Source organism: Anarhichas minor, unplaced genomic scaffold, assembly GCF_050575085.1.
Source record: "Anarhichas minor isolate MPS153535 unplaced genomic scaffold, ASM5057508v1 ptg000024l, whole genome shotgun sequence".
Lineage (NCBI taxonomy): Eukaryota > Metazoa > Chordata > Actinopteri > Perciformes > Anarhichadidae > Anarhichas > Anarhichas minor.
Genome location: NW_027466470.1, coordinates 2069051 through 2081696, shown reverse-complemented (window position 1 = coordinate 2081696; position 12646 = coordinate 2069051). Strand labels below are relative to the sequence as shown.

The following is a 12646-nucleotide window of genomic DNA, read 5'->3' as shown; positions in this document are numbered from 1 at the left end:
GGCGACTAAAGGTGCATGACTAAAGGTGACTAAAGGTGACTAAAGGTGCATGACTAAAGGCGACTAAAGGTGACTAAAGGTGCATGACTAAAGGCGACTAAAGGTGACTAAAGGTGCATGACTAAAGGCGACTAAAGGTGACTAAAGGTGCATGACTAAAGGCGACTAAAGGTGACTAAAGGTGCATGACTAAAGGTGACTAAAGGCGATTAAAGGCGACTAAAGGTGCATGACTAAAGGCGACTAAAGGTGCATGACTAAAGGTGACTAAAGGTGCATGACTAAAGGTGACTAAAGGCGATTAAAGGCGACTAAAGGTGACTAAAGGTGCATGACTAAAGGTGACTAAAGGTGCATGACTAAAGGCGACTAAAGGTGCATGACTAAAGGCGACTAAAGGTGCATGACTAAAGGTGCATGACTAAAGGTGACTAAAGGAGCATGACTAAAGGCGACTAAAGGTGACTAAAGGTGCATGACTAAAGGTGACTAAAGGTGCATGACTAAAGGCGACTAAAGGTGCATGACTAAAGGTGACTAAAGGTGCATGACTAAAGGTGACTAAAGGTGACTAAAGGTGCATGACTAAAGGTGACTAAAGGTGCATGACTAAAGGCGACTAAAGGTGACTAAAGGTGCATGACTAAAGGTGACTAAAGGTGCATGACTAAAGGCGACTAAAGGTGACTAAAGGTGCATGACTAAAGGTGACTAAAGGTGCATGACTAAAGGCGACTAAAGGTGCATGACTAAAGGTGACTAAAGGTGCATGACTAAAGGCGACTAAAGGTGACTAAAGGTGCATGACTAAAGGTGACTAAAGGCGATTAAAGGCGACTAAAGGTGCATGACTAAAGGCGACTAAAGGTGCATGACTAAAGGCGACTAAAGGTGACTAAAGGTGCGTGACTAAAGGCGACTAAAGGTGACTAAAGGCGACTAAAGGTGACTAAGGGCGACTAAAGGCGACCAGGAGAAGTTACATCGTATTAAAGAGTTTTCCTGTAAACAAATACAGTTTACAGTCAGTGTTTCTAATGCATTGTGAGAAACACTGAGGTCTCGACACATGCACAACATTTGCAAAACAGATTTATTTGGCTATACAGTATATATATATATATTTCCTGCTCAGCAGCAAACAGCAGACAGACACAGTTAGAAACTAGCTGGTGAACAAAGTGAAACATTTAGCAGCTAGAGAGATATTTCAGGAGGTGGTGGAGACAAAAAATAGAGCAATCAGAGACAGAATGTTGGACTTAAGTTCATCAGGTGACACAAACACAAAGACTCCGTATGACTCATCGTGCTGCTGCAGCTGGATGTGTAACTGTCTTTGTGATGATATCGACGTTGTTGTTTCAGCTTCCTGTGCTCAAACAAACTGGATGTTTGTCTTCTCCTCTGCTTTTACTGACGTGTTGCTGCTCTTGTTAACGCGCTATAGCCACCAAACGTCGATGAGCGGAACAGCATAAAAGCAACACAATGGCCGAAAAGCTTAATTCAGAATAAGCAAGCTCAATAAATGATTATTAAATACTTTAAGATATATTTCATATTTTTAAGGGATTTAAATATTACTTCAAATGAACGTAAAACATATTCTGTTTTTGTATTTTTCTCTCCTGTTGGCAATAAAACAAAAACAATGTGACTCGGTGGTGACCAGCTCCGAAAAGAAAGATAAGAAATCAATTTGGTCTGATATTTGTGTTATGATACAAGCAGGGATATATTGTGGTATTGAGCTCTGGCTTCACTCAACTACTTCCTGTTTACATCACGCCGTATATACAGGTCCAGTCCAAGAGATGGCGAAGAGCAGGATGAGTGAGGTCATTTAAACCATCTAAATCAATAAAAGTACAGGTAAATAAACCTAGTATAGGGTATGAAGTATTAATAAAGAATAAATGGAGGCTGAGCGCTGCAGCTCGATGCTCCCTGTTGTTTTGCTGCTCGTCTCCTCGGAGTCTGTCCTGTGGCTGCCATACTCTCTGTATGCTGGTTATGTAATCTGAAGGAGGAAGAACGAGGAGGAGGAGGGTCTGGACGGACACACACACACACACACACCTCTCATCACCAGCTTCCTCCTCCTCCTCCTCTCACCATCTTCTACAATCATCTCTGCATCAGTCATCCTGCAGGCTGCACATCTCACATCAGTGGGGGAATATTACATATCAGCTATTTATAGAAATGTATGTCTCCAGTCCCCCCACACACACACACACACACACACACACACACACACACACACACCTTTATATTTCCGATCAATAGCTGCCTCTGTCAGGAGCACAGGGCTGGATATTGGAGAGTGTGTATGAGCTCATGTTTCATTGCTTTGCATTGATTTCACTGATGGATGTTGTTTGTTCTTGTTTACAAACAGAACACTGACTATTTTATTTGGTACTGTTGTTCTGTTAGTATATTATTTATATATATTATTTTGTATGTTTGATTCATGTTATTTACTATTGCTTTCATGAATTATTTCCCAATAATTAGTATTTATATGTTGATTAAATATTTTTATGTAAAGATGTTATTTAGACATTTTATTTTGTACATTTCATTTGTGTATTTGTATATATATCTTATTTTCTCTGCATTTCATTAATGGCATTGCTTTTTTCTTTTTACATAATTCAGTTTTAACTTTTATTATTACATTCATTTACTTTCATCTTTATTGTAATTACTTTTAGTTCAGTGTAGTTTCTAAATTGTATTCTGAGAACTTGTAATTATATTGTATCTTATACATTTTAAATCTATTTTAAATTCTGAATAACTTCAAATAATTCGTCTTATTTTTAATTATTTGTATAAATTCAAATCTTTATTTTAAGTTTTCTTCTATGACAATTTTAACTTACATTTCTTTATTTAGTATTTTTCATTTGAATTGATAATTGATGATTATTGTATTTGAATGTTCTGTATTTCATTTATAAAGGTATTTAGATTTTTTTTGTATTTTTATTTCTAATGTTTTTTAAATTACTCTTACAAATAGTCCTGATTAACAGACGTAAGTCTCCCTAATAAAATAACGGATAATCTTCCCGTATTACCGGCTGGGTGCTGCTCTTGTGTTATTCCCATGATGTTCTCATGTGACTCTGGTTTATTCCGCTGAAACGTGCATCAGGAGCACCGTGCTGGTTTTTTAGGTGAAGCTGCAGAGAAACCAGCCTGACAACAAACAGTCTCCTCCGGTCGGTCTGCAAAAAATGGCTGCAGGACCGGAGACGGTTCGGATGCAGCTAATTAAGAAAATAATCATCCGTTAATTCACTCACCGATTCTCCTGTCAGCAGAAGCGGGGAAGCAGCTCAGGGAAGCGAGGAGGAGGAGGAGATGGCGGAGGAAGGAAAAAGCCATAGGATGCATGTCTCTTATGGGGTTATAAGTGTTAAAAGGCCATTTTTTGTCCGGGGAGGTTTGGTTCGTCTTCCTTCCCGCTCAGAGAGCCTCCTACGCGGCTGGAGGAGCAGAGGGAGACGCGCGGACGGCGGATGGAGGATGTTGGAGGAGAGGACACTGGAGAGGATGCAGGGCGTTTTCTGCTGCTGGAGGATCGAGTGTGAGCGACACGCAGCAAGCTGGCCTCCAAGGCACGTGCGTACATTAGACGCGATTTCCGGTTTTCAAAATAAAATGATTTTACGAAGGCAGTGATCTGCACATTTTATGGAGAAATGAGATGCAAAAGCGGAAGTGTATCAAAAATAAAAAAATAAAAATCATGTTGATTCAAGGAGCAAAGAAAATTAACTTATATAAAACACACCTACAGCAACAATGACAAAGTGCTTTACATATAAATCTAAAAAACAGAACATAAGCCAACCAAATTAAGACAAAACATAAATCAGGCATACATTCATGTTTTTAACTGTTTTATGCTGACCTTGTTATTTTGTCTCGTTTGTTTTTCAACAAAATGTTCTTTTCATGTGTTAATATAAAAAAACACATTTAACTTCAATGAAATACTCAATATTTGTGTTTATATTAAATTAAATTATTGTGATTCAGCATTTAAGTATTCTGTAGTAATACACAAAAAATAACCATTTTTGTTGTTTAAATTAAGATTTTACATTTTTTCCCCCGAGTCCAAGTTTACTGGAGCTCTGTTTATGATGAACTTTACCAATTAATAAACATGCATGCGCAAACATTTTTCATCTGTACACCCAACCATCCTTATAAACCTTTACTCTGAAGGCCAACTCACTCAATATCGGTAATGTATTCTATTTCAGTCCGACCTGACGGATTCACGGAGCTCTCCACTCCTGATTCAGCGCTGCATTCAGGTGCTGTGGGAAAAAGATGTCTGCTCAGAGTTGAAGGCAGGTGAACGAGTGATGATGAAAAGAGGCTGATACGGTTTAGAGTGAAATGCCCTCTAACGGCATTCACATGTGTATCTGTGGACTCAGCAATGGCGGCTGGTGGAACATGTTCTAGGTAGGGCTGTGCCACATCCAATCAATTTCAGCAAACATCCCAGAATGATTTAATGCAAAAGAATTAAGGTATCAAACACGTATTACTAAGCTTCATGTGTTAAAGCTGCATTCTCTCTAGTGTCCACCAGGGGGCGACTCCTCTGGTTGTATAGAAGTCTATGAGAAAATGACTACTTCTCTCTTGATTTATTACCTCAGTAAACATTGTAAACATGAGTTTATGGTCTCAATCTCTAGTTTCAAGTCTTCTTCAATACAGCATGATGTCCATTTAGTACATTATGGTCCATTTAGAGTCAAACAGACCATAAAGCAGGGGATGATTTAGGGCGGGGCTTAATGTGATTGACAGGTCGCTGCCACGGCAGTGCCAGGTGATTAAACAGAAAAAGATGGGTCAGAAGTCACGGTGCCGTACAGCTTCATGCTGCTATAAAGCTCTTTATTTGTTTCAAAAGACATTTAGGAGACATTCTGAGACATTGGGGGGACTGAGGACGCGCATCTGTACGGTTTCTCCTGATACACGTAAACATCTCTGGGATCGTGTGAATCTTAAGGCACAAGATAAATTAAGAAGACTGAGGGGAAAAACAAACAAAGCGCCTTTCATGAGGACCAGCGTCCACCGCAGAGACACGAGCTCTCAAATCTAATAAAATCGAACCGTTTGATTCTTACAAAATAAAACTCAGGACGAGACAAAAGAGCTGCGAAACACAATTAGAAACAGAACAGTTTACATACATGTGTGTGAAATACTTCCTCGATGTGAAACACAACAAGGCAAAACGTCTGGCCTCCTCTGCAGCAACACAAGACGGCTGCTCTTTGGCTGAGACATTTAATAAACATGTTATAAGCATTTATTGAACGTGTTTGACACCAATAAAGATGCATTTGTTACCGATATGAATCCCTTTCAGAGCAGGTGCTGCAAAGTCAAAGCAGTGTTGCATTTGCATTTTCACCACAAGAACAAACAGCGACGTGTTGAAAGCGACACTTCATGACAAGTTAAGACTGTTAGTCGATTCATGAACAACATTTTAACAACTCTACATGATTGTGATGGAAACTATCGTGATATCAAACAAACAAAAAGCCCGTTAGAACAAAATGTGCAATTTATTTTGGAAATGTTAAATTACAAAATGTAAAGCCACTTTTTGTACAAATTGTGATTAAAGCTAATTCTGTTAATTAAATTAGGCGTTTGTTTGTAGAAACCAACGTGAAAACTGGTGCAACCTTTCAGATAGTTAATCTGTGTTTGTGCAGGTGTGTAAACCCTGAATTCTGCCCAAAATACAGTAAAATAATCATTTCCACCGCACTTGTTCCTCTTTTTTTTTACCACTAATACTGTCCTCACTCACGGGTCCTTCCTGTTTTTCTTCACATTAAAAGAATAACCATTAAAAGGGAAAAGCTGAAAGTCTTTTAATGTGAAAGAATCGGCAGGAAGTGTTAAGTAGCGGTAGCTTAATGTTGATTGATAGCATCAGAGCGGTGCGTATGACTCAACTGTTACGTGGAGATATACATTATCATCATTATTATTATGGTTGTCACGGGGTCGTTTCGTCATCTCACCACTGGAGGGCGCTAGAGAGGACCATCATATATAGACGTATAGAAGATACATAGTGGCTTTAGATAAATGAATAAAAAACATGGTTGATAATATTAAATACAGTTTGATACGATGAATTATGTTAAAAGAAGATTTTAACAACAAATTGAGGCAATGTTTAAATTGCAACTAAGCGTAAAGATGATCCCCACCAGATTAAAAACACAGATGTGCAAATATTCAGCTTAAAAAGCAAACAGGTTACACTTAACAACGGCCTCCTGTTGAGTGGAACGACAGGTGTGTTCGCCGATGGAAAGGAACTAAACTAACATCTTTAACTTGGTTATTACACGTGTTATTACAGTGGAATAAAACCAGAGTGAAGCTGAGGGGCGAAGAAATGAAAATACTTCTCGTCTCTTTGGTGCGACCGCCGGCCTGCTCTGCTTCAGAATGTTGTTCATTTAAAAAAAGAAGAATTAACAAATCAAACATCATAAAATGACAAACAATCATTTGGCCAAATAAGAGACTGCACCTCTCTCTCTCTCTTATCTTCCTTTTGTCCAGCATCACTGGTCATATTTACAAACTTGTACATCGTCGTTCTTTACTGAAACTGCAAAAAAGAAAAGAAAAAATAGATCGTCTTCCTCTACAGCCGTTATAGTTTCTCCTATAGATATGGAATATAGACGTCCACAGCAGTACAGTACGTAATATATAGTGTTCTACACTCCCTTTAGTCTATCAGCCTTTCACTTCTTAAAGGGGAGGTTGGCCTTGCGACTGATGTGATTAGATGAATGTCAAAGCTGCTTTTCTGTTTCCTTTTATACACACACACACTTAAGTGGAAGAGATATGATGGTAGTGATGATGGTGATGATGGTGATGATGATATGGTTCCTGTCTATAGTTGGAGAGGCTTCATCTGGCCGTCGTCACTCAGCTCATACCTGCAGGAGGAGAAAGACGGTTTTCAGCGTCATGAAATCAGTGTTTTTTTATTCTAATCAAAGTCACTCCTCCTCCTAACTAGTCATAAATAAATAAGAAACGCACTTAGATCAGAGACTTACCATTGTGTCCAACCCTTGCTGCTCTCATCGTGGGTCAAATCCACCAGAACCTGATGAGAGAAGAGTTTTCTTCACTGGTAGAAATAAAGACTCAACACCTTTGAAATATTAAATGAAAATATCTTTTCATGTCCAGACGAAAGGAATATTCCTAAGTTTCTAAATCATCACAAGTCATCCATTTAAAGACAGTTTCGTCAGCGTTGATGAATGAAGGTCCGTACCTTTCCCAGCAGGCCCTTGTGTTTGGAGAGCAGACCTCCACCGTTCTTCACCGCCACGTCCAGAGTCCTCCTGTGGAGCTCCACGAGGGAAACGCTGAACTCAAACCTGAAGACAAACAAACCGCTCTGCTCAATAATCAGCGACGAAAAAACAAACCTCGTGACCGTTACTGGTGAAGCTCGGTGGGACTCACGTCTGATCGTAAACTGGGTTGAGGGTTTTCTTGAAGGTGTGAGTTTTCCTCCGGCCCGACCGCCGCTTGTCAGGAAGCAGGTAGAGGCGGACGTACGGATCCGAGCCGTGGTCTGAGAACGTGATCAGGTTTCTGTGGAGGTTAAATAGAAATGAATGTATCACAAGAGAGTCGGGGTGGGTGGGGGTGGGGGTGTTGTTTTTCTTTCTCCTCGCTCTGATTGGTCCCGTACCTGCAGCCGTGGACCACCACGATGAGTTTGTTCCTCTGGGAGCTGTGTCGGACCGTCAGCTGGATCTCACCCAGCGGGAAGTGACTGGGGCCTGAACCACTACGGAGAAAAAGATGGAGAGAGGAGGAGGAGGAAGAGGAGGAGGAGGAAGAGGAGGAAGAGGTCAACGCTGTGAAACCAGCATCTCCTGTTCAAGCCTAGTAGTTGATTCTGAGCCGTAGAGCTCCATCAAACAGTCCGAACAGGAAGTTAGCATTACGCTAGTTCCCTAGGATTTTAACATTGGATTATTGCAGAACATAAGATCTATGGTTGACAAACGTTTATGATACTTACACGTTGCTATAAAAGAACTAGCTTGTGGTAAACACAGACATCGAACCAAAAACGCATTCAAGAAAAACCCGTTGACTTCCATACAAGGGAACAGGAAGTGTAAAAATGCTGACTCATTCCCTGGTTTTAGGACTCATTGCTGCAGCTCTCTATCGCCATGAACACACACATGTAGTTTGTTTTGACTCATTCCCACATACACAGTCCTGCTGCCACAAATACTCACGAGAACGACAAACGTGGATTAATCCGCCGCTGAAAATAGTCCCCAACAATTACACTGTTTGCTCCTGTTTCAGTGAGGCTTTTTATGTTTACTTCTGATTAAATGGACAGACAGACGGATATACGATTGGTTGATATTTACTTTTGCAGCTGCTGGAGTCTCTGCTGCAGCTCCTGAGCAGCGTACGGGTTGGAGATGTCCGAGGCGATGCTTGGCGTCGGTTCCTTGCCTCCGGCCAGGTACTGCTGGGAGCCAGAGATGGCCAGGTTGGAGGTGCTCCTCCCGGTGTCCGCCAGGCCCCTTCCTCCTCCTCCTCCTCTTGCTCCTCCCTGCCCCAAGTCCGTGCTTCCCGGAGACCTGAAGGGCTCGTCGGCCTCCTTGCGCCGGTTCAGCAGGTCCTGGGCCGACATGGAGGACGAGTGGGGGATGGTGGAGGCGGGAGGCGCTGAGGAGTCCGAGGACACGGAGGGCCGCGGGGTTTGGCTGGCGGAGCTGTTCTTGTTGACCTGCACGGAGGACGGGGTGGAGTTTGAGGACGAGGAAGGGTTCTTTTCCAAGCACAGAACCTGAAAGAAAACACATGCAGAGAATGAGGAAAGAAAGTCCTGAAATCTTTCTTTTTGGAGGGAACGTCATCTGCAGGTTTTCCTCCTACCCGCAGAGCCATCTTTATCTTGAGGGTGCAGTTCGGTCCGGAGTTCCTCAGGGGGAAGCGCTGGTTCAGCGTCATGTCCTCCGCCTCCAGCAGGCGGCTCAGAGGAAGCGTCAATGTCCCCAACGAACACTCGTGTTTCTCGTCCTTCACCTGAGACACACGTAAGAGACATAAGGAGTCAACGTCCCTCACCACCACGGTAAACTGCTTACAAACATGAGAGACTTCAGCAGCAATGAAGCGTTCAACCGACGAAAGACGTAAAAGACGTACCTCAACCTGCAACTCTTGGGTTTTGGGGTTGTGGATGAGGAAGGTGAAGGCTTCCTCCCACACCGGTTCATTGGTCTTATATCTGGTCTGATGGAGGACACAACAGAGAGGAGTTAGAGTCAGAGACTCAAGTTACTAATCGACCGAACTAGCTGACTAACTGGTTAGTCAGCTAGTTCGGTCGATTGGTGTTAAATACTGTGTTTTTAAAGGGTTTGCAGCCTCATTTTGAAACACAAAACAAGGTTTTACTGAATGAATGAATGGTGGGTATGAACGTGGACCTTGTTTTGGTCTCACCTTGCTCCCAAAGGACTGGTGTCCCACTGTGAACTGGACAAGTGGACTGGGATCGCTGGTCACCTTTTTACCAGACTGCAGAAGAAGAAAAACAGGTTTTAAAATGGCTGACGACTGTTTCTTTAGAGTACAGTTAGCAATAAATTCCTTTAAAAAAGATGCAATGATGGAGTCTTGATTTGGTCAAGATTTAGCTCTTGTGGCATCTCTTTTTACATAAAATATAACTAAACATTCCATTAATCACAAACACACATCTAAAATGTTGACTATAACAGGTAACACACCTATGCTGTATGTTTTGAGCAGTCAAAATGTGCATTTTGAGCTCATATGATGTCATTTTTGGGCGTGTGATATCACATCTTTAGCATGATACCAAACTACCCAGAAGCTACTCGTCACATTTCAGCAGTTGATGGTGACATGTGTAACTTATAATGGGGGGAGGAGTTAAGAGGGAAAGTACGTCAGGGAAACGTCTCTATGGCCTCAAAACAGGAAGTCTGGAATACCAACCGGATGACTTCAAAATAAAAGATCAGTTAAAAGTATCTGAATCAAGAAAGTGTAAATATGATTATGACAACAATGTTGTTATTTACAACACACATTGTTAGACATAGTTTTAGTAAACAAACATGATTAGTGGAGTTTGTTAATGATTTCACAATAAAAGTCAGTAAAGTAAGTTCACTTCCAGTAACAGTTCCAGTGACAGCGAGTACATCGCTGCTACTCAGTGGGCAGAAGACATCTTGATGAGTTTCACTTTGGTTTTGGTAAGATTGTCGGACGTGTCTTACACGAAGACTACCTGTCGATTGCCTGCAGACATCGCCGCTTGTTTTTGAGTTTGAGTGAAGTGTGTTTTATGTCACCTTGGAGCCCCATTGGTCTCTAGACCAGAGTTTAGCCAATTGTGGGTCGTATTCATTCAATCACACAATACAGCAGCGGTCGTTGCAGACACACCTGGCGGAGATCTGGATACTTTTGGCCAGACAGTGTAAACACCAGTTGAATGTATGAGTAGATAAGCCTGTGTGCGTTGTGTTGCTGTGCTTCCCTCCTCGGTGTCGGAGCGATATGGGAGTGCTTCGTCACCGTGTCGTTACCTTGATGGCCTTACTGACCGAGGTCTTCCTCAGCCCCGACTGGTTGAACTCTAACGGATTGCGCTTTGATTTTCCCCCAGGGAAGAGGCAGGAGAGATCAAACAACACAAACACACAGACACACACACCAGTAGGTTATTAGGGAGAAGAGGGGGAGGGGCATGCAGGGAGGGGAGGAGGAGGAGGAAGACAAGAACACACCAGGACCGCCGGCACCACCAAACGATGGGACATGATGAGACAGAGAGACAACATGGATGATCACATGGTTAATGTCATTCACCAATTAAACTAGAGTCCAACCAATACTGGAACCATGAAGACATTATTCAGATCACGCGTTTAAGGTCATATGTTAAATGAAACAATGATTGCAAACTTTATTTAAATAAACGTGTTTTTGTTGATCATCTCTTGAAAAGTTTTCCAGTTAAGCAATAAATTTGAGTACATTTAAAAAACTGGAAATTTAATTATTGTAAATATCAAAAATGTAAAGCATGCAAAACATTTATAAAAATAACAAAACAAATCTCTGCCAATGATAGATATGCCGATACATAATATCTGCTGTGAACAGACGTCAGCTAGAACATGTTGGTTGGACTCTAGTTAAAGTACCACAGCATGAGACGGGAGGCATTGATTCATTCAGATAAAGAGATGAAGTGAAGATCAGAGGAATCATTCTGATCAAACAGACAATGAGATGATTGGCTGACGTTAATATATTAATATTGGGATGAAATACACTGATGTTAAAACCAAACAACACATTGAATTGGTGATAAAACCATGTTGTGTTTCACAGATTGCATCAATATAAAGACGTCGGTGTCGGACTAACATGGACACAGGTGTGTTATCACACCTGGACACGTGGACGCAGGTACGTACGCTAACTCAATGTGTAATGATGAAAGGACAAGCGTGACCTCGCGGTTAAAATGTTTGTGAAAAACTGCAAAATGAAACATAAAACCTGGTCCTTTTTTAAATGTGAATAATTATCATTAAATTGTACCAAAGGTCATCGTTCCTTCCCTCCTGTTCAGCTCTGATCTAACGAGGATGAATGTCAGACCAGTGATGGGATCAGAGGGGAGATTCTATAAGAAACACAGACCTGTTGACAAGTAACGCTGAAAACACACCGAGCAGCGGTAAAGCGTGGCGAGCTGCAACGCAACATCTAATGTTTCTGTGCAGCCAGACGGTAGACGGGACGGTTTAAAGGGACAGTTCACCCAAAAATCTAAAACACACGTTTTCCTTTCCTGTCGGGCTAAATCAGTTTAGATTTATTGTTGCTGTCAGCTGCTAAATACATAAATAGCAGTTATAGGTAAGGGGGAAGATATTGGTTTTTGAGTTCCTCTAACTGTATTTATAATATTGTGGACAAACGATGCGTTTACAAAAATGGAATTTAATAACAAAAACAAACAATATCTTCATATTTTCTGTTTTTTGTAGTAAATTGGTTTGCTTGCGATGATATAAAATGGTGAAGTTTCCTCTTACTTAAGAAGACTAAAGTATTATAAACTGACACATAATACTAAACCAAAACATGTAAAGTGTTTTCTCATCTGACTAAAATCTTCTCTTTGAATAAGATGAAACTAAAATATTAAGAGTTTTCATTAACTGAAGAATGTATAAAACAAGAAGGATGAAGTTCAGTAAACATCTCAGGACGAAGACAAACTGAATGATCTCTGCTGTTTTATGTTTCATCTACAGATCTGCACTTTAACAATAAAAACCATGAAGCAGAAGTGATTGTTTTACTCTTTAAACTCTTTTGCTCTGCTGAGTTGTAATCTGTGTTGAGGCAGAAAAACATCAACACAACGTCTTTCTTTAGAGAAACAGAGCGGCGGATATTTATTAGACGCACAGCCGGCGTCTCAACGCTGCAGAGA

The 12646-nt window shown here is 41.1% G+C and overlaps 2 protein-coding genes across 3 annotated transcripts in view; both read right to left on the bottom strand.

The window, feature by feature from the left end:
* The window catches only part of LOC142956424 (receptor-type tyrosine-protein phosphatase N2-like), a 165531-nt gene extending 160767 nt beyond the window's left edge, over positions 1-4764 (bottom strand). The window contains exon 1 of the mRNA XM_076098017.1: positions 3321-4764. Within this exon, the coding sequence (XP_075954132.1) occupies positions 3321-3411 (91 nt within the window). The 5' untranslated portion in view covers positions 3412-4764. The remainder of the gene's footprint in view (positions 1-3320) is intronic.
* A 139-nt stretch (positions 4765-4903) lies between these two features.
* esyt2a (extended synaptotagmin-like protein 2a) overlaps positions 4904-12646 on the bottom strand; it is a 36513-nt gene continuing 28770 nt past the window's right edge. Inside the window, exons 15-24 of one of the 2 annotated variants that reach the window (XM_076098018.1) lie at positions 10719-10781; positions 9601-9675; positions 9301-9387; positions 9028-9177; positions 8514-8938; positions 7811-7909; positions 7579-7710; positions 7385-7490; positions 7161-7210; positions 4904-7037 (exon numbers count right to left, since the gene is read on the bottom strand). In XM_076098018.1, coding sequence (XP_075954133.1) covers positions 6992-7037; positions 7161-7210; positions 7385-7490; positions 7579-7710; positions 7811-7909; positions 8514-8938; positions 9028-9177; positions 9301-9387; positions 9601-9675; positions 10719-10781 — 1233 coding nt within the window. In that variant the 3' untranslated portion in view covers positions 4904-6991. The remainder of the gene's footprint in view (positions 7038-7160; positions 7211-7384; positions 7491-7578; positions 7711-7810; positions 7910-8513; positions 8939-9027; positions 9178-9300; positions 9388-9600; positions 9676-10718; positions 10782-12646) is intronic. The other variant, XM_076098019.1, reaches the window with a different exon arrangement.